Genomic DNA, 25414 nt, shown 5'->3' with positions numbered 1-25414 from the left:
TGGTTTCATAAGAAGGTAACTTGTACTTAGCAAATTGCATACTACAAATTACATTCTCATTCTAATATATTTCTTTATTATTAGATATATGACTTGCACCAGCTTGGGTCATTAGAGCATGCTGATGAATTACTAGCTTTAGCATCTGGGTCAGATCTATTGGCTTACTCCTACCAAGCATGTATAGTGAACGGAGTTCGATTTGTTTCATACAATCGAGATCAAAATCGAATTACACAAAATAGTGGAGTGTGTGTTGCTGGAACAGAAGGTTTTAACTACTACAGGCAACTTGAAGAAATACTCCAGCTGTCTTTTACTGGTTCTTATTCGGTGGTATTATTTCAATGTAAATGGTTCAATACAGATCCGAAAAAAAAAAAAGAAAACCATCACTGTAAATAATATTACTAGTATCAATGTTAGCAGTGAATGGTATAAAGATGAACCATTCATACTAGCTAGTCAAGCAAAACAAGTATTCTATATCGATGATCTCGTTAGAGGACGAGATTGGAAAGTTGTCCAAGAAGTGAATCATCGGCAAGTTTGGGACTTTCCAGATGCTTCAGATATGATTGTTGATGTTGTACATGACACCAACTCATCGAATTTTGTTTTGACTGTGGATCTCGGAGAGTTGGTTGTTCAGCAATCTGATGTACTAGCGACTCAAGTCAACACGGCCCATCGACCTTCTTTAGTTGTTCAAGAAGATGATGGATTTATTAATGACAATGAAGATGATATGGCAGACAGTGTAGAAGAAGCAGAAGATGAGGATGAATTAATTGTCGACCTTAGTGATGATAATACTGATGATGTGTGCCTGATAGATGTTGATGTAATTAGTGAGGATAGTGACTATTCTACTTAGTTTTGTATCTAGTGTTCAATGTATTATACATATTGAGAAATAAAAAGTTCGTTTCCAAATAGCATGTTTCAAATTACCTAATCAATTGAAATAATACTCAATAAATTAATTATAAATAATAATTAAATATTAAAATAGATAGGTTAAATTACTGTCGTGTTAGTAGATGTCAGCAGATGTGGCTAGAGCTCACGGTGGAGACGCTGGCGGTGATCCTCCACCGGATCCTACTAGGATCCCGACTACATGCGAGTCAGATAATTTTTTTGTTATTTTATTTACTCACATATGTTTATCATGTATATACTAATATTCTATGTATTATTAATAAAAAAAAAATACAGGAATCCCAACTAAGAAAAAGGGTCGTGGCGCAGCTATTGGAAAAGATCTAGAGGAGAGGCGGCGTAAAACTGGAAAACCATTGGAAGTAACGTTTTGCCCACGAACGTACAAGGTTGTTAGGGGCGAGCACGCTGCTTTTGTCTGCCTTGTGGGAACCCAAATTAAAACGAAAGTTCCCGGACATTACGGTTCATGGGAATTAGTGCCTAAACAATACAAGGATCAAGTCCTTGGCATAATTCAGGTAAAAATAGTATTAAATATATTTTTTAAAAATTTGTCTTTAATATAGTACATATATTATTAATATGTTTAATTTTCAATTTAGTACTATTATCAAATAGCGGGCCGCGAGGATTTCCTAAAGTGTTTAGATGGTATCGATCGAGAGATGAAAGACCGATACCGTAATAAGAAAACACTAAGACACGAACACTTTGAGAAACACTACAATGGACCAGAGGATTGGGATAAGGTTCTAAACAACCCAACCAATGATGTTAACAAGGAGAAGTGGAAGCAGATCTGTCAGTTATTTACAAGTCCACAATTTATTGCGCGCTCCATAAAGAATAAGGAAAATCGGAAGAAACAAAAGTATTCTACAATGCAGGGTACAAAATCGCTAGCAGCCATCCGTTTTGAAAAAGTAAGTAAAAGATAAAACATTATCAAAATTATGTTCTTTTAAATTATATGTTCTCTAACATTTGGATTATATTTTTTAGACGAACCCGGACCTCATTGAGTCATGGAAGGATTATCATTGGAAGAAAGCAACAAATGATTTCGTGAACGATGATGCTCGCCAAGATTATGTAAGTTTGAATTATATTTTTTAATATTAATAGAGTTATATTTAATGTTAGTGTCTAACATTTTTTGAAAACAGGAAAAACTGAAGGCTGATTTTGAGTTACAAACTCAGCAAACATCCACTGATGCTTCTAATAATGATAGTCCGTCATCAGTTGATCAGGTGGAGGTGCTACAAAAAGTATTAGGCCAAAGGCGTGGACATGTGCGAGGAGTGGGCCGCAAATTGAAGGGGTCGGGGTCGGGGTCATCATCTACCCAACACTCTCACTTCAGCGAGTCTCAAGTTCTTCCTCATCATTCAAGAGAATATATAGAAAAATTGGAGAATAATCTACAGAAATTGACTGATCAAGTTAATTTCTTATCTCAATTTTTTGTACCTTCATTTCGTCCACCAAACGTTCAGATGCCGCCTGTGCCTGATAGTGACAATATTTCTAGGGCTTCGTCTTCTCAACCTCCAGCTCCAACTCATCCTTCTATGTATGGGGCAGCGCCGTCTCAACATATGGTACCTCCATATATGTACGGAGCAACACCTTATCCGTGGCCGATTCCATCGTCCTCCCAGCCGTCGTATCCCTACATGTATGGAGCTGGATCGTCCACATTACCTTCCCAATATCCTTGGCCGATGCCGCCACCGCAGCAATCACAACCACAGTCACCGCAACAACCACAACAAGAAGACAATAGGGAGGAGGACGAGGCAGCTGATTTAGGAGACTAGGTTTATTTTATTATTAATTATTGTTAAATTTTATGAACAATATGAATATTTGCTATGATAATGTATTATGAATATGTACAATTGTTATTTTAATAAACTAATTTGAATATTTAATATAATATTTTTATTTTTAATATATTTGTTTTCAATTATTTAAATTTTAAATAATAATTTAGATAAATAATTAATTAAAAATGTATTTAATTAATTAATTTTTTTTTTTTTTTTATAAATAAAATAGTATTAGGGGCGACACTGTCGCCCCTGATAATATGCCACGTGTAACCATTTGGGGCGACATAGTATAGTATTAGGGGCGACTAATGGAGTATCATGGGCGACATATCGACAAAAATAATTCAAAATTTTCAAATTTTTTAGGCGATATTTCAAGTTTTAGGGGCGACCCTTCGAGTCGCCCCTAATGTTCCCTTTAGGGGCATTTTTTCACGGGCGACTTTTCGGGTTATTAGGGGCGACATGCGTCGCCCCTAAAACTCATTTTTGTTGTAGTGCAAGCCAATCAGCATACACCACGTGTCCCACTTGTCCTATTTTCCATCAGTTTTTGTAGCTACTTTCCTACTATTTTGTACACGATTTTACACATTTTTGGGTCCTATTTCCACTATAAATAGAGAGCCAAATGGAGAAAAAAAATCATCAGATTATGGAATTAAGTGTGGAGAGTATAGTGAGAGAGAAAAAGCTTTTTTTTGTTCTAATTTTTCTTTCATTTCCTTTACATTACTTTGAGTGAAAACAATGCCTATTTTAGGCTAAATTCTCTTGTGGAAATGTTAGAATGAAGTTCATGTTTCACATTATATTTTTAATAAATTGATTCTTTGTTTTGTTATTCATATCTATATCTTTATTACAATTAAATTTATTTTCTTCTAAATTTATTAGTGTCTTTTACATAAGTCTAGTCATGCTCTTCTTATGTAATTTAGGCTCTTGATTTAATTTAGGATGTTTGTTATTTTATATGATTTTTACTGCATTCTGCCATTGGTATTTTGTCGCTTTAAGGTCTATAATATGATAGGTTTTTAAAATTAAAAGTTAGTATAATTTAAGTAAATAACATATTTTAAGGTGAGCTTTATTATATATATTTTCCAACTATAATTAATGGTGTAGAATTATAGTTGAGTAGAATGAATCAATTTTATTAAAATATATATATGTTTGCATGAATGAAACTTATGTCTTCTATATTTTCTTTCTGATTCTAATTCCTCGATTTTGTTTATTTAATGTTTAAAAAATATATATTATTTTTCAAAGTTACATTATTTCAAAGTTTATTATTTCTAATTTACTAATCTTTCTTTTTACTTGTATTTTACCTCTCTATGGATACGACATAGCCCGATTACTACTGCGACCGCTTAGGAGTTATTGGACGATATCAACAATATAAAATGAATTGTTGATTCGAAGAAGAGAAGAAAAAAAAAACGAAAAGTTGAAAACGGTTTAAAAAAAATTGAAAGTGAAAAAATTTTATTTTCAAATTTTAATTAATTTTAATTAAAAAATTTTAAAATAATAAATAAAAATAGAATTATCAAATATTGTTTTATATTTAATTGTTATATTTTTAATTAATTAAATAAAAAAAGAAAAAAAATTTAAGTGTTACCAAACATTACTAAATATTATACACTTGCATTTATAGATTAAAGTTGATATTTATGTGCTAGATTTTTGTGAGATGTTTACATATGAAGTTTAAATATAATTATTTAATTCGGGTCAAAAGTAGCCTAAGTTAGTAGTCGATTTGCAATTTCTTTTTCTTTTTCCTGAGCAATTAGTGAATTGAAATTTAGCAATCTGAAATTTAATTAAGCGGATTGAGATATCCACCAAAATAGTCCGTCGGCTTGGATATAAATTTTTTTTTTTTTTCCGGCTGATAAGTTGTAATTTATCAACCTGAAATTTGGTTGAACAACCTAATACTATCAATGATCGTCCTCTCTTCTTCTTATTTGTTTTTTCTTATGATTTAAACAATCTTATTCTTTGAAAATAATTGACAAAGAGTTTTTTATATTTTATTTTTTATTGCATATCTTGGCACTTGTTTTTCAGTTTCAAAACCAAAACTAAGGGGTTCGTCACGTTAAATGCTGAAAAGAACCTGAATCAGAAACCAATCATGTCACCAGAAAATTAAAATCACATAAAATTTATACAAAATACATACACATGATTCCTCGTAATATGATTGGTTACTTATTTGTATGGCACATGAGAAAGTCCTTTTTGTTTTGTTTTTAAAGATTGATTTCACTTCCCGCCATAAAAACTAAATAAATAACTTTTATTTTCTTTTTGACAAAAAAAAAACTATAATAACATGTATATATATACTACATACAAGCAAGTCCAATACACATTTATAGAATGTATTTATAGAATTTATTAGTTTTATTTATAGAATTTATTTCTTAGTTTTATTTATAAAATTTATTAATTATATTTATTAAATTTGTATCATTGTCATATAAATTTTAAATAAACAAACAATATTATATATAAAAAATGACATAAACATATTAAATAAAAAAATTAAACAAAAACACTATTTATAATTTTTTAAAATATATATATAATATGATAATCTTTTTAAACATAAATAATAATTTTTTTAATAATAATTAAGATTATGTATTACATATTATTATTATAATGATATTTTATAATACTTAAATTTATATTGAATAAGTAATAAATATCTAATTTTGTATTAAATATTATTATAATAATAATAAAATATAATATTTAAATTCATATTAATAGAATTAGTAAAAAATTAAGATTATATATTATTATCATAATAATATTTTATGACATTTAAATTTATATTATTTTATTATATATTATAATAATGATATTTTATAATTTGAATTTAAATTTATATTAATATAATTATTATACATGTAATCTTACATTAAATATTATTATAATAATTATATTTTATAATTTTTGAATTTATATTAATATAATTGATAAATATCTATTTTTAAGTTAGTTTTAAATGTATATTCCATTAAATGTTTAGAATATTCTGTTAAAGTTAACAAAACAAGCTTTTAAAACTAATAATTTCCATTATTTACACATTTTTTATATAGAAGATTATATATATATATATATATATATGGAGCTTCTTAGGTAGGGGCACCATTTATCGTAGGAGCGTTTTATATATTTTTGACACTTGAAGAAATTATAATCCAATTTTTTTTTTTGCATGATGGCATGCATTATAGTTATAACAAGTATCCTGCCAATTTTCAAGGAATTCTGATGAATTTACAGTGACAAAATCAGAGTTCAAATAATCTGTTTTCCACGCTTAAAAAAAAAAAATCAAGCACTCGTGCAACTGACTGTTTGAACTCTGATTTAAGCATCGTAAATTATTGAGAATTTCTCGAAAATTGGCAGGATGTATGTGATAACAATAACGTATACCATCATGAAAAAAAATAGATTATAATTTATCTAAGTACTGAAAATAAAAAATATTTTATGCCCCTACCTAAAAAAGTTATTATATATATTAATTTATATTTAGAAAAAAAAATTCAAAATTCTTATCCAATTCAAAGATAAAGAAGAATAGAAGGCTTTAAAAATAGTCATTTAATTTCACGTTCTATACTATGTATATATATATATATATATTTTTTTTTTAAATTAAAAATATTATTACTATATATTAATTATGTATACATGTTTGTGGATCCAATTGCATGAGGTTGACGTTATTGAAATTTAAGCAAGAGGCTACGGTGGCAGCGAGGAAAGCAACACTCTTATCTTTTTCTTTATCCGTCAAAAGACATGTCCATAAGTGTACCCATCATGGTGGTCCAATCAAGGGAGCACTCCTTCAATGTTCTTATTAGACAACCAAAATATCAGCTATCCTTCTCTCTTTATATAAGCCAGACTACTTACTAGTAAACTGAGTAGGACCTCAACTACTACTCTTCATATATATGCAATAACATCATCACATGAACAAGTATATAATTGATACCCTCTATAGCAGAGTTTAATTCGATGGAATACACCCTCCATTAGTTTAAACTTCCTCAAAATTAGTGGCAAGTATAAGCACCAATTATAATAACTGTACTTGCATGTGTTTTCACATGCCATCATATTAGGCATCTTACGTTTGCTCTAGTAATAACTCAACACTGTAAATTTTAATTAATTCTTAAGGTCATCGATCGATAGCATATCGTTTGATGGCCACTATTTATGCCCAGAAGTTCCCAACGCTAAACTTTTAAACCAAAATATTTGAAAAATGACACTCAAGTACTTTTGTATTGGAGTCCCACCTGTTATGATATGTATGTATTAAGACAAGAACAAAATTGGGTTTTTTTTGTGACACTGAAAAACTTCATTTAAAAAAATATATATAATGGCGTACAACTTAAAAAAATTAAATATCCCGACAAAAGTCAGGTATAGCATTTAACTAAATAAGTTGTCTGTTTATCCTAAGAACGTGCGTAGCTAATCCCTAAAGAACTACGTTGGCTGAACGATGAACATGAATTAAGACCACTCCTGAAAATTTGAGTAACATACTTGTTATATCATCTAACAAGGACACAAGATCAATGTAAAAAAGTATGTTGGTTAGTATAAGCGAATACAAGTGCTAAACAATCGTTCTTTACAACATGCACTGAAAATTCCATTGATAGAATCTAATCCAACCCCACCATCAATGCCACACATTCTGCTTGGATCACTCAGAAACATCTTACAAAATAAAACATTAAAAAACAAACCAATATTAATAACATTAAATTAATACTAGAAATTAAAATAAATTATAGAAGAACAAAGTAGAATCTAGTAAATAAATATAAAATTATAATATATATGAATTATTGGAAAGTCAGCAAGTTAAATTATAACTTAAACCTTCGATTCATTAAAAAGTATAAATTAAACAAGTATACTAACACGTGAAATACCAATAGAATAAATGAAGAATAATAAAAATGAACACAGTAAAAATATTTTGACAACAAGAAATTTAATAGATAAGAAGTTATTAGAAAATTTAGTAAAAATATAATATATTAAATAAAAAATAATTAACAGCTTTTAAAAAAAAAAAAAAAACTAATTATCAGTTATCTTGAAAAATTGAAATAGATATTCTTTCCAAAAAAAAAAAATTAAACAAAATAAAACAAATATCGATTGAGGAAATAAAAAATCTATGTATAAACAAAATCATTAAAAACTTCATAACAAAATTGGAAAACATTTCTCAAGAAAAAATATCATCATCAAACATCAATAAAGGTGATAAATTTTCTATAACAAAAAATACACAACAATAAATATTATCATTAAATTAATAAGCAGACACTAAAAAAACTAAATTAGAAAATTATATCTCTATGTTGTTCATTCTAGTTTGAATTCTTCAAAGTTGACAAATTTTCATATCCACTACATACAAAAAAACTTAACAAAACAAAACATAATCATTGACAATACAAAAAAAAAAGATGACAAATGATTAACAATATATTTCTCACTAAAGAACCTCTTAGAATCTATGATAATAATATTAACCATCATTGGAAATTCAAATATAAATAATTGGAAATTCCTAAAATTTAATTGCATTTATACATAATAAAAAAGAATGCAAGTAATTTGCTCTGATCCTAAAGATATAAACACCGAACCACAAATAAAAAAAAAAAACACAAAAGTCATAACTATTTCTTTGCATTGCTCAAGGTGCATTACTGATCAAATATGCTCAGTAAATCCAAACAGCAATTCTAGCATTACCGAAATTTAAAATTATTTGAAAATTCAAACGGCATATCACATTACATTGGTAAGATCAATGAACCTTGAAAAGTAACTAAATAAGAATAATCCTTTTAACTTCCAAAAAGTTACAATTATATAACACCTAGAAATGAAATGCTTTCATTTATAACAATTTACAAATTTTGTATGTTTAACATAACCGACCAGAATGATTAAAAGTAATAAAAAATGCTGACAAAAAATTATAATAATAATAATGAATGATAAAAAATAAATTAAGTACAATTTAAATAACTAGTAGGACAGTTATTGAAAAAATTGTATTCACAAACTGTCAAGAAAGTTGTTGAATAAAAAAATTAAAATAAAAAATAATACTTTCTTAAAAATTATATATAAAAAATAATTATAGTACTAATATCTAGGAGATAGATATTTATTCTACTCGGTACCCATAACTGATTAAAATAATAATAAATAAATAAAAATAAAGTTGACTCGTTTTTTCGTCAATTTGTACCGAGTAATAAATGAAGATATTTACTCTAATTGATAAATGATTAATGATGAATAGTAAGTCAAAGAAAAAAGAAATAAATGCAATAATAAACAAATGAGGCAAAGAGTTATAGTGGTTCGGCTAAAAAAAATGACCTATGTCCACTTTAGTCAGTATTATTTATGATGAACTTTGAACCCTCAAAACAAGTTGAGTTTGATGTTGTTCTTGGGATAGTTACAGTAATTAAGAGTATGAGCTCTCTCCAAAAATGAACAGTTACTGACTTGTTTTCCGACCTTTGTTACATTTCAATTTTCACTATTTATAGCTGTGGAGATGGGAAGAGCTAACGATGGCAACTTGTTTCCCGATAATGCTAAATTTCGATACACTTGGCTAGAGGCAGGTTTCTGTCTCACCAAAAATGGTAATCCGACATGTCTTGTTCATTTAAAGGTTGAAGGCGCACTCTGGTGCGAAAGAAGATTCGGGTGGCGAGGGCCGCTGGCAAGCAGCGAGTGTGGCTGGCGACCTGCGACTGGGGCCAGTGACTAGTGACCTTAGCTGGCGAGGGCCTCGGGCGACCAACTAGGGTTGATGACGACTTAGCTAGTACTTGTGATGTTTGTTAGTCCGACTCGTGCGTTTGGCTATGGATATTGGTGAGGGCCTTTTTCGTCTTACGATTGGTGTTGGCTTGGCCATCTGGGGATCATTTTCCTTCACACGATGGGAGAAGTCGACCGGCTCTGGCGAGTCCTGCATCTTCTTAAGTGTTGGGAGAGTTGCGAGGGCCACTCCTCACGGCGGCTGGGGGCAACAGTTGTGTCTTGCCATTTTGTCACGTCATTGTTTCGTGTGCCGCCACATAGTGGTACTGAATTTTGGGTATAACAAATAAAAATAAAGACTAAATTAGATCAGAAAAGTTTGTCTGGAAAAATATACAACAGTCTGACATACAAATGAAGAAGATCTCTCCACTATTATTTTCTAAAAAATTATAAGATGAAAAAAAATTAATTTGTAAACTGTAATCGCACTCAATTTTCAGTGAACTATAAAGACTAAATTAACAAAACATGACATAACACAACATGTAGAACATAGTCATTTCTTAGAATAAAGGTTATGTTTTTGGAATGCGCATGATATAAAAAAATTGCATGTAATCTGATGAATGATTACCAAGAGTGTTAAAAAATATATATTATTTATGATATTATGCATATTTATTGCTATACATGTATTACCAAAGGGAAATTTGACTATTGATGCATTAAATGGGGTACCATAACAAAAATACCCTACCCACTGTATACATGTCAATTTGACCCTAGTATCTTCGTTAGTTCCAAAAATACCATTGACATTTGTTTCACACTTTCTCTCTCTACTCTCTCTATTCTCTCCCTCACTTTCTCGGTCCCGAACCAAAATCCCCAAAATTCCTCACTCTCCTTTCACATTCACTGTTGGAACCCAAGGGAATCTGTGGGCATTGTCTTCCACGACCACGACCGCACATCAGTGGCAAGAAATTTCGACCGGAGTAGGCGGGTAGGTGAGAAAGCCCAAGAGATCGATGAAACAACCCTAAAATAGGCAAAGGTGAGGGATTTACTTGTTTATTCTGCAATAAATTGTCTGGGCCTGATTTATTTATTAATTTTTTGTTCATAGGATAGATCAGGGTTGGGGAATGAAGAAATCTGGGTTTTTTCGAGTTCTTTATTCACCTCGATAGTATCTGTAAGGTTCTAGTTTTGATTGTGCCTTGATAGGCCTTGATAACCCTCAATAGGCTTCGATAGAATTAGGTATATTATGATTTTTCCTGTGCCTTGATAGGGGGCCCCGATAGAATTAGGTATTTTCTGATTTTGCATGTCCCTCGATAGGCCTCAACAGACCTTGATAGTACTGGTCAGCATCAATATTGTTTGAGACCTTGATAGGTCTCGACAATAATGGTTAGCATCAATATTATGTGGGAACTCGATAGGCCTCGATAATTTATTTGGCTTTTGATTTGTTTTTTATCTCAATGGGCCTCGACATGCGTCGATGGTCCTCGATGTTTACCAAAATTTTTAAAATATATTACTAACAGTTTTGTTTTTGTTTTTTTAGATGCCTGGCCTTATTGTACCGTAGTAAAAACACTTTCCTTTTCGTGTCACTTATAGGGATAATGCTTACTTGGATACCCTTGTAGAGCAGTTTAGGAGGAATGGGCTTATTGAACATGCAGAGGCATGCCCGTTGGGACAGTTCTTTAAGGTGAAGCCCTTTAGTTTTTCTGGGGTTCTACTGCATTAGTTGATGTTGCGTAAGGTGGAAGGCAAGAAGCCTGAAGAGGGCCAGTTTTACGTGGGCAATACTCTTTGTAGATTTGGGATTGCAGAGTTTGCCCTAGTTACCGAGCTAAATTTTGGGAACACACCGTCCCTAGATGAGTTGAGAGAGTGTCTTTCAAGTGATCATATCATCCAGTAATATTTTAATGGTGATTTGAATGTTAGTTTTGGTTAGTTGGAAGATGCTTTGAAGGCCTTGACAAACCCAGATGATGCATTTAAGTTGAGTTTATGCTATTGGATAGAGGGGGTACTAAATGCCACAGAGAAGACATCAGGCATATGGGGTGATTCACTGAAGATGGTTGAGGATCTTGATTACTTTTTCAAGTATTCATGGGGGAAGTTTTCCTTTAAGAAGGTTAATAGAGGAGTTTAGAAGGACATGCAGAAGCAATTGAAACATTATGAGGAGAAGAAGAAAGAGGGTTCAAGCAAAAAACAGAAGGAGTCGAAGTATAGTTTCTATGGCTATGCCCCCGCACTTCTATATTGGGCTTTTGAGGCCATGCTAGCTATTGGGAGTAAGTTCGGTGAGAATAGTGGGAACCAGATTCCCAGGATGCTTAGTTAGGCTATGAAGACTAATATCACTCTTTCGACAGCTGATTTGGTTCCTATATTTGGCTAGCGTCGAGTAAGTTCCACTTTATCTTGTTAAATGTGACAAATTACTTTCTTAGCAGATTATTTTATTAAAGTTTTTCTAACACATGTTATCTGACCATGCAGTTAGTGGTATTTTCCATGTTGAAGCCACGTCCCGGTGAGGTAGTCTACTACAATGGCCTCCCAGACGTTGATTCTAGGTTATTCCTTGAGTTGGAATCAATTATAGTGGAAGCTAGGACTGCACCAGAGGAAGTAGATCCCGAGAAGGAGGCAAAGAAGCTGGCAGAGGTTGCAAAGGAAGCTTTTATTTTTTACGAGGATGTTCTGAGGGTTGAGGAGGGCACTTCACAGGCTTGTACACCTTCGTCTAGTCAGATTGCCCAGCCTGATTATGAGCAGTTGATGCAGAGGCTCAAGAGGATTGAGGAGGGCTAGTCTAATTATGTCTAGAGGCTACAAAGGGTTGAGGAGGTCCATGCGACCTTACTTCAGAATCAGACTACGATCATGGCTCAGTAGGTGCAGCTTATTTTAGTGGTCTCAGATCGATCCACAGAACAGAGCCGACCCACCCACTTACAATTAGATACAGAGTCTGATATCTTGCCTCATGAGTACGAGCCCAGTGATCCACCTTCCACTCCATAGGCCCAAACATCTGTTCTTGCCAGTGATGCTGACAGTCCCAATGTACGAGTACTACAACTTGAGTAGGCAACTCGCCTTGAAGTTATCAGGAAGAAACGCAGGCCCAAGCATTTTGATGACTTCACTGACCCTATGAAGAGGTTAAGAGTAGATAAATAGGGGCTTGTTACTAAACCTTCGAGGAAGTGTGACCCACAACAAGAGAAGAGCCTCCATAAGTGAATGATTGGGAAGATTGACAACAAAGGGGATCGAAACATCCATATTGGGATGCACAGTATGGCATGGTTCTTGCAGTTGCACACCATTCAGACTTGGCTTTGGGATTCAATATGTAAATTACAATTATGTTTTCAATTCAATCATAAAATATATTGATAGTACTAACAAATTTTCATGTTTTTACAGCATGTTGATGCCATTCTGCACATGCTACGTCATCGATGCCACTTTTAGCATGCCTCATTTCGGCAGGATGCCACTATCATGAACACCACCTTCCCCCAGGTGTGCCTAGGTTTTTGGAATCATTTCAAGGAAACTGGAACTAAGTATACATGGGACGACGACGTGCTGAAGTTGCTAAAGGGCGACGAAAATCAATTCCTTGTATACTAGCAAAATGTGAGTGAGGTATATTTTTCCTTGCACGTCGATCAAGCTAAGCATTGGATTGCCATTGAGGTGTCCATTCCATTGTGGTGCATCAACATTTATGATTCCAACCATAGCGTGCTTAGTTCGACTCTGTTGGTGAAAGTGATTAAGCCTCAGTGCTTATTGTTGCCTTCATTGTTGTGGTGTTCTGGCATGTTTAACGACCATGAGGACCTCCAGTCATCTCTTGAGAAGAAAGCGAAGCCTTTTTTGTATTGTCGTATTTCTCCTGAGGAGTGTCCTCAGACTAAGACAAGGTATTCCTCTATTTAATTATTGTTTTTTGAAATCTGAATATTGAAGTTATTTTTAACTTGAATTGACACAAAATCGATTATATGCAGTGGGGATTGTGGTAGTTTTCCATCAAACATATCGAGCATTTGATTTCAAGGCTACCACTCGATACCGTTATCGATGAGAACATGCAGCATTTCAGGACCAAGTGGTGTGTGGACCTATTCTATCAGAATTTGTCAATGTGATGATGTTTACATTTTCTTGATACACCTCTTGTATAGAGTAGTATATAGTTAGTTTTGATATTGAATAGTAAATCCCCATCAACGGCGCCAAAAACTTGATCGCGAAAATATGATACGCAAGTATACGTAATCGATTCAAGTAATATAGATAGTAAATAAAGTATCGTTCCCAAAAGGACTATCAACCAATTACCAATAAATGCTTTTAAATTTCTATTTGGCTGTCGAAAATAGAGTGATTTTTAAACTAAGACTTAAAATTAAAATAAACTTTGCAAAAATAAAGATTGATTCAATAATTAAAAACCTAGGGTGTTAACGTCATCAACTTTTCCTTCTATTAATTTTATTAATCAGTTCTACATTTCTTTCTTCCTATTCTAATAGCAAGTTAACATAAACTTATTCCTTTTCTTTTTCAAGATATAAGATCTCCACCTATATGCAGGTTATCTATATCTCTGTGATAAACTTAAACATATAGCAGGCATTAAGCATGGAAAACCTAATTACTACACAAGCAAACATTATATAGATTAGAATAAAGAAGGAGAATCAATAGAACATCATAATAAGATTAAATAGAATCCAAGTGAATGCATTAAACCTTAGATAGAAGTGTTTAGTTCATATTGGACGTGACTAAAACAATAAAATAATTATTCAGAAACATAATATTCAAAGACTTGAAGAAGAAATAAAATATATGAAAATGCAGAAAAACTAGTCTCAGAATCAAATTTAATCTCTAAAGTCGTAATTAAATTCTAACCATAAACCTAATTAAACCCTAAAGTCTAAATTTATACTAAAAAAACATGAATTCCTCTTTTTTGCATAGGCGAGCTGCGACTTGGCCTTTCCTAGGTCGTGACCCGTGTCATTTTTAAGGCACTTCAAATTCTGGTCAGGTCTTCAGGCGTCGCGACCCTCTAAACCCCAGTCGTGGCCCGCGTGTTGATGCACCACCTGGGTTCGCCTCTGACATTACTAAAGTTGTGACTTATCAGAGCAAGTCGCGGCTCTAATTCCCTTCAACAACCTTCAGCCTCTGACTTGACTAGAGTCGCGGGCCTTAAGCCAATGCCTTAAGGGCTGCGACTCTAATCCCGTTATTTTCAAATTTTTAGCCTTTCAACGTCCTTCCTTCATCAAACTCTCATTATAACTCATCCTAAGCGCCATTTTGAGTCAAGCAACCACTGAAAGCTCCGTTTTTCACCATTTCCTCTCCTTTTCACATTTATCTCATGATTCAACGCACCAACCTACAACAAAGACAAAAACACGCGTAACCTTGCACAAAACAAACATAAATACTCAAGAATACCACAAAAACACATCCTAAAACAACACTAAAATGGAGTTATCAGTGGACCGATTCTATCAGAATTTGTTACCGTGATGTTGTTTACATTTTCTTGATACACCTCTTGTATAGATTAGTATATAGTTAGTTTTCTAAATGGTTTAGTTACAGACATTAATTTTTTTGTACGAACTTCGATGCTACTTGGCCAAACATGTCATTCATTTTCGACATTGATCTGCCTCAATAAAATTTGATTAGGATCATCCAAATATTTCAAAAGTTATTAAAAAAAAACTACTAAATTCACAAAATCTGTCTGCCTCGACAAAACTTGATGGGTCAAACGAACTGCCTTGATGAACCTCGACTACACCATCCAATAAATGATTAAAAACTTTTTGCCTCGATAGGCCTCGATAGGGAAAAATAAATACATTACACATTCTACCTTGATAGGCCTCGATTGGCCTTGATAGGGTTAAATAAGTACATTATCAAGCCTGCCTCGATAGGCCTCGATTGGCCTCGGTAGGGTTAAATAAATACATTACCAACCTTGCCTCGATAGGTCTCGATAGGCCTCGATTGACCTCGATGGGTAACGAGGCCAAATAAATACATTACAAAGTCTGGCTCGATAGGTCAAGATTAAGTTTGGCCTCGAGAGGACTCAATGTGCCTCAACTCGCCTCGATGGGCATGATTGACAGACTTCGGTGTCGAGGTATATCAAGGCAGACAGGAAAAAATTTGTAAAGTGTTATTTATTTAGATCAAAACCAACAAAATAATATGAGAGGTACATGAATGAAATAAAAGCAGCGAAATCAATTGAATTATTACAGAACACATAAATTTTTACAGCCTAGCCTTACATGACTTCCTATTGTGCCCACTACCACCACATCTGTTATTTGCTTCACATCTTTTTCCATCTCAGGTGATAACACAGTTGTTCCTTTGCAGCTCTTTCACGTCTATCTAAAAACCAAGATTGAAGAGTGAATCTTATGAATTCAAGGAAAGTGGCAACTAGAACGCTCCTTGCCTCCTTGATTTTATTGATAAAGCTTTCTGCGTAGTTACTCGTCATGATATTGTATCGGTTTCCAGGAAAATAAGCGCTACTCCACATTTCCAAACCAATTCCCTCAAGATATTGAGCAATGGGCGAATCAATCACCTTAATCTTTTCAAGGAACTTGTGAAATTCTGTTCGTTGAAACGCATACGCTGGACACTCCATGATGTCTTGACAATGGTCAGTTTTGAATTTTGCCACCACATTCATACAGATGTGGTGGTAACAAGCATCATGATAGGCATCTGGGAACACAAGCTCCAAATCATGAGTAATTATTTTATGCCTGTCCGATACAAAAGCTGGGTTGTCAACGTCCCATATGGCTTCCTTCAATTTTCTCATGAAATAAGTCCAAGAGTTATGGTTCTCACTGTCCACCAAAGCAAACGCAATTGGAAATAACTGGTTGTTTGCATCCAGCGCAACAGCACAGAGCATGTGGCCACCATACTTGTTCTTCAAGAATATGTCGTCCACACAAATGACAGGACGACAATACTGGAATCCACACCTAGAAACACTGAGGGAAAAGAAGCAATACAAGTAACGACTATCTTCTGCTACAAAATCAGTAATTGTACCAGGATTCTAATGCTCCAACTGACGCAAGTAACTTGGAGTATGATTCCTAAGGTGTGCCTCTGACATACATAAGATTCTTTTCTCTGCATCTCTGTAATGCCCTGAATTCTCCGATGTGGTTTAATGGCAAGATTAGTAGGCCGGGAGGGTCATACTTGTTTAATTATGCTATTAAATGATTATGTGCATGTTTATGTAAATTATATCATAATATAATGTTATATTCATGCATGTGGGTCCACATTTGTTAATTGAACTGTTTTGGCAATTTGTCCCGTTTAGGGCATAATTGTGTATTTGGGTGCAAATTGTGAATTATGAATGAGATTCCATCATTATGGAGATATATTTGAGCTAGTTGGCATGAGACAGTCATATATAATGGATTAGCGGTTTTGTCATAACGGGGTTAATTTTGGGGTAATAGAAATGTTTATTTGATGATAAATTGGGAATATTTGAGATCAGGGTGAAATTCTGGAGGTTTTGACTATAATGTCCTCGGGGGTGTTTTTGGGGTCCCGAGCATTAGGTTTTATTTGAGGTTACTTAAGCTTGAAGTAGCTGTCAGATAGAACGTACGATAAGAAAACCTCTCGTTCTCCCTTTCGGTAGTTCGTTTTACCGTTTGAGCATTCTCGAGGATATCTTGAGTTCTAGGAGTCGGATTCAAGCGAGGGTCAAGGCATAGCGATCCTAGGAAAGATTAGAAGCTTCTTAACTGAAGGATTCGATAGAAAACAACCCAATCAAAGGTAATCGAAGTTTAAGTTTTGAGTTTTTCCAAGTTTCTAAGCTTTGAATTGATTTTGTGAGTTGTTGAGTTTTCGACCTGTTTGAACCTTGAGTTTTGAGGGTTTTGATGCATTGGGAAGCTTGGGAACTTTGATTTAATGATTGGGGAATGTTTAGGTATGATTTTGGAGGTTTTGGAATGTTAGAAACGTGTTTGGAAATGGCCCAGAGTTGAGGGCTGCGGCCCTGTTCTTGGGGTGCCGCGGCCCTGCCTTGAAGAAGCAGGTGAAGATTTTGTGCCTATTGGGCGCCGCGGCCCTTGCCTCAGGGAACTCTGGGGGCCGTGGCCCAAGGTTCTAGGGTCGCAGCCCTTGCCCAGTTTTCGCCCTGTTTGCTCGTTTTGACCCCGGGAACCTAGTTTTAGGCCTTGGGAGTGTCCTTACTACTTGGCTTGGTTTGGATTGATCTCTTGGAGGCTAGATATTGGTTTGGAAACCCTTGATTATCATTTTATTGATGTTATTCCTTATTTGGTTATGATTAGGTGACCGCTAAAGGACTTAAGGTCAGATCGTTCTCAAGGGTCATTCTTTTACTCATTCTAACTCGAATCTGAGGTAAGAAAACACTGTAAGAAACTGCACCCCCAAATGAGACATGCATGGTTATATTTTGATGCGTGTTGGATGGTTGAATGTGGACATTGATAGCATATTGAATGCTTTGCAAGCTTGCTCATTTGTACAAAAATATCATTAAGGCATGCCATGAATATTGACTATGGAACTGTTCAGAGCTTGAGTCTCTGTGTTTGTGCATGATCACTATTATGCTAGCAACTATTAAGTAAGCATGATGAATGCCCATGTTTATATATTTGATCTATGATATATGCCTGGTAGCATTGCTTACTTGCGAATGGCACTGACTCATTAGTCAGGGCATTGAGTCATAAGTCAAGGATGGTTTTTGCATGCTTAATGCAACCCAACAAAGATTAGATCTAATCGATATCTGCATTGAATGACTCAAATGAGCATTAATGCTGGACCGACCTCAAGTTTGATGAATATTAATAAGCGCTTGTCTAGCCCAAGGCTAGAAATCTAGAGCTAGAGCCAGATTAGGCTAAGGTGACCCACAGGTCACATGGCTAGGAGGGTATGGGACCTCCAGAGCGTGGCTTATTAGTCACCTATCCAGAGCGTGGCTCATTAGTCACCTAACCAAAGTGTGTGGCTCATCAGTCACCTGTCCAAAGTGTGTGGCTCATCAGTCACCTGTCCAAGGTGTGACTCATTAGTCACCTGTTTATCTGATGACTAGAGACTTACCCAACAGTCACTCATCAGCTTGGAGCTGTAAGCTCTGTGTGATGTAATTACATCATATGATATTGTTTACTTACAATATGTGTTTTCTTGCTGGGCTTTAGCTCATGGGTGCTATGTGGTGCAGGTAAAGGGAAAGAAAAGCTCACCCAGCCTTGAGTGGAGAGCTGAGGCGACGTTGTGTACATATGCGGCCGCTTGACCACCACGGCCAAGAAGTTCTCAGAGGAACTAGGGGGTTTACCCTAATTTTGATGCTTAGGACGGCGGGTTGTAAATTTTAAATAGTAATGGCCATTTTGAGATGTAAATAACTTGTAAATGTTCTGGTGGGCCCATGAACAGTTTTTAATAAATTATATCCTTTCCTTTTTATTGATTTTCACCTTAACCTAATAATGACACTAGAAGCACGTTTTTAACCAAAGGACTCAGGCAATGAGTCAAATTTCCGGTTCACCGATCATCGTCGCGTGTCCCGGGGCAGCGGGGGCGTGACAATCTCCATGCCTTCTCATAGCTTATTTCGACCCCAAAATGGTGTTTCATGTCCTCCCTTATGTTGTTTTCCATGTACCGAGTACCATCGGTAGCAAATTTCCTCTTGATTAGGTGGCCAACAACCCACGGTGATGCTTGACAGTGGTCCTTATCTTGAATTTCTTGTGAGCAAGTGTGTACTTCATTGTATACAGTAATCTCGAACATTTCACATTGCATTTTTTTCTTTCCCCTCAATCTCTCCAACCACAATCAGGATCCTTGAAGTTAATATACCACACATCAATACTAGATTTCTTCACCATAAACTCAAAATTATTCTTCATCGCAAATATGGTTGCTTTGGTTTTCAATTCAAGATTGTTCTGAAAGAGCTGGCCAAGGTGCAATTCTCTTGAAGCTTTGCCGATTGAGGAATGATGTTGATGTGAGGCCTCTATATCGTCTTTGGTGAACATGGGAGCACTCCATGTTCTACGATCTTCACCTAAGTCAAATGGAGAACTCCATCTAAAACTATCATCAGTTCTACTTGGACCTGGACGACTACTTCTCGTCCCAGGTTTTTGCCGATCTTCTATTCTGCGCTCCTCATGAACTCTCAGTTGGTAAATCTGCCCTAATATCTGGCCCACCAAAATCTGCTGCATCAACAACAGAATCGTCGTTGACATAAGGATCATAGCCATAGGGATCGTACTCCGTTGTGTCATGAAAATATGGGGGAACTCGAACAGGGATATCATCATGGACTATAACGTCTGGTTTTGTCTCGGGAAAAATGTCCCAACCTCACTTTGAGTTCCTTTGAAACCATGGCATGAGGGAGAAATGTTCTCTTCAATTTGAACTTCTTTATTAACGTTGGGAGAGGCCGATGCATTTCTTATACCTCCCTTCTTAACTAATGTTACACATAGAGGAATCAACTTCTCTACAGATTTCATTTCTAACCCAATGAATGCACGCACATGCCTATCATTTTTATAATGGTAGGTTTGACGGATTGTGAGAGGCATGTGTACGGGGCCTCAAGTTTAAAGTCATACACACATTTATCCACTTCAAGCTCATCGTACAGAATGTCAAGCAGTTGCTCATACGTATGAATATCCCTGAAAATCCAATCCCTATTTTCCAGTTCTCAAACACCGTTGAATGCAAAAAACATGGAAACAGTTGAATCTGTATAAGAAAAAAATAGGTCAAAAATTAAAACTATAACATAAAGCAGCAAAAAATTGATTTCTATCAAGATCTGTCGAGGCCTATCGAGGTCTAGCTATCGAGGCAGACAATCCAATGTAATTCTTATGCCTTTATCGAGGTCCATCGATGCATATCGAGGTAGACAATGGACATAAATGTATGAGGGTTTTATCGAGGTCCATCGAGGACCATCGAGGTGTTAAAATCCTAACACTGTCAAGGCACGTCGAGGTCCATCGAGCCTTTATTCATGCAATTCATCGAGGCTTATCGAGTTTCATCGAAAATCATCGAGGCAGATGAAAAAACCTAGAGAGGAACGAAAATTCATTCCAGCAGTGCAAAATTACAATAAAACATGAAGGCATACACAGATCTGTTCGAAATAGCACAAGCAATGTAGATAAACAAGTTTCCTCGCTACATGTAACAAATATATACTTACCTATACAATTTTTGCCCCTAGATCTGACAAAGAATCCAAAATGAAGTTTTTTTTTGCTTAAAAGGATTCACAACTTGCTCCAAGATCCGAAATCCAAAATGAGCTCGAAAATTAATATAAATTAAAATAATGGTGGCTGACTTTGTGTATAAGAGCTTAGAGAGATAGAGAGGAAAATTATGAAAGATAGAGAGGGAAAAGACAATAGGAGAAAAAAGATGAAAACTTATGTTAGGGGCACTTTGGGAATAAAAAAGAATACTAAAATAAAAATGTGATAGGTTTTTACCTTAGTATTATTTTGACACATGACTCCTTTTTTGCATCATAAATTAAATTTCTCTTACCAAATATTGTTAAACAAATATATTTTGACTTGCGTTCAATTAATATGAGTGAAAATTTATAAAAACACATTTACCGGTGGAGGCAAATCAAATCAAATGACCATCCCGAGGCGTCGAGGCAAATATTGCTAAACAAAATTGTTTTTTATTGAACAATGTTTTACTAAAATTATTGATAATGAATTATTTAACATAATTTTCGAAACACATTTTTCTTTGTATTTAAATAATTTTTTTGTGTATAAAATGTCCCAAGCATTTATGCTAATATCTCTTAATTTAACCAATCATGTTACATTTCAAAAAAAAACAAAAAAACCAATCATGTCACTCTCTAAAGTGACTTGATTTCTTGAGAATGTACCAATAGAATTGAATATTCTAATTTGTGCCATGTAAACAAAAAAATTATAGTTAAGCAAAACAGAGAGAAAGAGAAAAAAGAAAGATAAATGTTAGCTTTTTTACAAAAGAAAAATATTAAATTAAAACAGTAATATATAACTATAATTATTATAGAGAGTGAGTCAGTGTATATATATTATTATTTTTTCTATTTCTTTTTTTTTTTAAAGAGTTGTATTTCTTTTCATTATGGTTAAGATTTACAAAGTGAGGTTTTTTTAAAAATATATATATATATATATATAAAGGTGAGTTAGTTTAACAAATTTCATCAAATTATATTATGTTGTTGTGAGAATATATTTTAGTTTTTTTTAAATGAGAATATATTTTAGTTTGTATTGTAGTAAATAATATTTTTATATAAAAATATACATTTTTCTTCTCTATTTGATTTTTTTTTTGGCTAAGATTCATATAGTGGTTTTTTTAATAAATTTCAATGGTGAGTTAGTTTACTAAATTTGATCAAATTATATTTTCTTGCAGTGGAGAATATATTTTAGTTATATATCTCTTTTTGATTTTTTTAATATTATTAATTATACTTGATAAAAAAATTAATTAAGTATTTAAGCAATTATTACTATATACTTTATCTCTATATACTTTATGTTTGCATTATAGTTTTGGTATTTATTTAAAGAGATTTATTGGATTTTTAAAAAAAAAATGTATTGGATTTTTTTATTCTTTTTATTTTGTTTAAAATTTCAAATTTAAAAGTTAAAACTTCTTTCGTTGAAGTTATATTAGGATGATTTGATTTTAATTATTTTTTTCTTTTTCCTACAATATTGTATTGTGTTAAAATGTAATATTTGCACCTAATTTAATATTTTGTATTCCAAATCCAAATTATAAATCTTTTTGAAAAGTTTTAATTTAACTTTTAATATTGATAGATATTTATTCAATTTAATTCTTTTCTCAACCTTAATTATATGTATGAAAAAAAATGCAATTCTTTTTTATTAAAGATAAATGATATTTTAATTAATTTAATTAATTAAAATCATTAAAATTTAGATTTTAATAAAAAAAAACCTAATTTTTTTACACGTGCCCCACCTAGTATATATAAAGAATGACATATCAAACAAAAAGAAAAAGATAAAATAAACTAGAGAGAAGGTGGACATCCATATAAAAAAAAAAGATAAAACAAAAATAAGAAGATAAAGGAAAGTCTACATCCACCTCTATACATTTCTCTATATGTTGTAGATAGATATTATTAGGTGAGAGCTTGGGTTCGCTGAAAAGATTAGTTATTTTTAAAAAAATTAGAAAAGAAGAAATTTAAATAGCATGAATAAATATTATAGAAGTATGACATTTCTAACAAGTTAAAAGAAAAAAGATAAAACACAAGCAAAAATGACATAAACGAATGAACAGTAAATAAGATGACAAAATAGAAAGACCAAATATAACTCATTCACTCATCTATATATGTATTTGGACTTTATAGTATTGTTTTTGTAACTAATTCTATGAATAAGTAACAAATTCGTTACTCAATCACATGCGGTTAATTAATTGTAAAGCGAGTTATGTAAGTCGATTTATATACTCAAATCATGTATACTTATGTAGAATTTCCAGTGGAATTTTCTTGCATTTTAAAAGAAACATTTTTTTAAACAAATTTGTTATGGGCTTCAATAGGTATACACACATTGGTCAAAGAAGCATAGCATAAATTCAATAACCTAAGTATTGAGCCTATACACATACATGTATTCAGACGTGTATTATTTGAAGCTTAAAATATATATATGCCTATAGATTGATGTAAAGAGGCAAAAACAAGTGCATGTAGCTAGTATGTAATGACAACTAACCAATTAACCAAACCTAGTGAAGATGTATATTCCAATGTAACCTATGGCCTGTAATATATTCAGTAATTGAACTACAGAAAATCCACATAAAAGGGAATTATTCAGTAATATGGTTAATTTTCGGAGAAGAAAAAACAGTAATATGCTTAATTTATTAATGACAAATTCTCAACCACATTGGAAGTTCGAGAAACAGAAATTGAAAAGCAAATTACGAATTGTTCCGATCGAAAAATCCAAAGTACAAAATGATAGAAAACAAAGGAAATTAAGAAGTAAAAAAAAGAGAAGAAAATAAAAGGGTCTTCCAAAAGCCTAAATACAAATTTAATCAAACAGACCGCAGACCCTTTTGTTTATATATAATTATATAGCTCAAAAGAGGGTAGCAGATGACCCACTTTATTAGCTATACAAAACGACAGCGTTTGGCTTAGGATGGGGGCTTGTAGGCAATGAAACTGATGCACTGCACTTGACGGTTGTTGTCGAAGCCAATGATTCTGATGTGAGCGTCGGGGTACTCCTTCTTGGCCTCCTCAACCTCACCAATCACCTGAGTGGCATCAGTGCACCCGAACATGGGCAGCTTCCACATGGTCCAGTAACGTCCATCATAGTACCCTGGGGATCTGTTGTTATCACGGGACACAAAGGGGTCCTGATCCAACATAATACAAATATATAGTTACGCATACATCTATATATTAATTAACCAAATATCTATTTAATCTTAAATATTCCTATCAAAATTGAACTGTATATATATCCATCATATGTGTACTTAATTAAGATAATGTGATTTATTAACAAATAAGTTTTACTTACATTGATGGTGAATTCCAAGCAGGGAACCCATCCATTTCTTAGGAGGTACTCAACTTCCTTGAGCAATGACTCAACGGAAAGAGGTGGAAGGTAGGAAAGGGTCTCGAATTTCTTCACGTTCCTTGGTGGCCACACCTTTATAATAAAAATTGCTCACAAATATTTATCATTAGTTTTTATTTTTGACAAATTAAAAATGATTAACACTACTTATATTTTATAAATTTAAAAATATTCATTATTTATTTAAAGCTAATATATATGTTTTACTCAGCTATATATGTATATGTATGTATGTATGTATGTAAATACATAAATTAAGCAATTAATTTATAATACGGTGAATTAACACAACATACCTTCATGCACTGAACTCTTCCACCGTTGCTGGTGATGGAGGTAATGTCGTTGTTGGCCTTCTTGGTGCTGGGGAAAGCAGCAGCGGACTTGAGGCCAGTGAAGGGTGCGACCAAGGTGGCCTGTGCTGGGGTGGCACGGCTAACGGTGGCAACGGTGGCCGAAGAGATCATTGAAGAAGCCATAGCTAAATATGCCTTCTTTTCTTTGTTTCTTTTCTTTTCTTTGCCTTTCTTTGCCTTCTCTTCTTTGCTCCCTTGCTCTCTGTACTTATGGGAACCTTCTTACCCCCACCTCTATATATAATGCTACAATTACCTATAATAAATCTTATGGACACAATTCCATCGACTCGGCTTTCTTCTGATCTTGACCGTTGGTTTACCTTGATGAAGATATTACATTAATATTAGCCACATAAGAGCAGGGGCAAACATTTTTGAACGTTATAAGCCTTATCGTTAAGCACCACTATGAGGATGCCACGTGTAAGAAGCTCGTTTATAATCTTATCTCATCCGAGGGAGGACGTGAATGAGTGATGGT

At 33.5% G+C, this 25414-nt stretch overlaps 2 protein-coding genes across 2 annotated transcripts; one reads left to right on the top strand and one right to left on the bottom strand.

Moving 5' to 3' along the window:
* The first annotated feature begins 616 nt into the window (after nt 1-616).
* LOC133818483 (uncharacterized) lies at nt 617-2817 on the top strand. The gene is made up of 4 exons (XM_062251376.1): nt 617-1466; nt 1551-1871; nt 1951-2040; nt 2115-2817. The coding sequence occupies exons 2-4, from the start codon at nt 1614-1616 to the stop codon at nt 2769-2771; spliced, it is 1005 nt and encodes a 334-aa protein (XP_062107360.1). The 5' UTR covers nt 617-1466; nt 1551-1613; the 3' UTR covers nt 2772-2817.
* A 20999-nt stretch (nt 2818-23816) lies between these two features.
* LOC133818482 (ribulose bisphosphate carboxylase small subunit, chloroplastic-like) lies at nt 23817-25152 on the bottom strand. Its single transcript, XM_062251375.1, has 3 exons — nt 24871-25152; nt 24512-24646; nt 23817-24344 (listed from the first exon to the last, which is right to left on the bottom strand). Exons 1-3 carry the CDS (start codon nt 25051-25053, stop codon nt 24117-24119), a joined length of 546 nt encoding a protein of 181 aa, XP_062107359.1. The 5' UTR covers nt 25054-25152; the 3' UTR covers nt 23817-24116.
* Nucleotides 25153-25414: the final 262 nt, after the last annotated feature.

Source organism: Humulus lupulus, chromosome 2 (assembly GCF_963169125.1).
Source record: "Humulus lupulus chromosome 2, drHumLupu1.1, whole genome shotgun sequence".
Classification (NCBI taxonomy): Eukaryota; Viridiplantae; Streptophyta; class Magnoliopsida; order Rosales; family Cannabaceae; genus Humulus; species Humulus lupulus.
Note: the sequence above shows the minus strand (reverse complement) of the source record. Positions and strands in the feature narration are given on the sequence as shown.

Excerpts from the sequence above, each read along its gene's own strand:
- LOC133818483 (XM_062251376.1), top strand. The coding sequence starts at position 1,614 with ATGAAAGACCGATACCGTAATAAGAAAACACTAAGACACGAACACTTT. Across the intron at positions 1,872-1,950 it reads CAGCCATCCGTTTTGAAAAA|ACGAACCCGGACCTCATTGA; the intron begins GTAAGTAAAAGA and ends TATATTTTTTAG. Across the intron at positions 2,041-2,114 it reads ATGATGCTCGCCAAGATTAT|GAAAAACTGAAGGCTGATTT; the intron begins GTAAGTTTGAAT and ends TTTTGAAAACAG.
- LOC133818482 (XM_062251375.1), bottom strand. The coding sequence starts at position 25,053 with ATGGCTTCTTCAATGATCTCTTCGGCCACCGTTGCCACCGTTAGCCGT. Across the intron at positions 24,647-24,870 it reads GAAGAGTTCAGTGCATGAAG|GTGTGGCCACCAAGGAACGT; the intron begins GTATGTTGTGTT and ends TTTATTATAAAG. Across the intron at positions 24,345-24,511 it reads GCTTGGAATTCACCATCAAT|GACCCCTTTGTGTCCCGTGA; the intron begins GTAAGTAAAACT and ends ATGTTGGATCAG.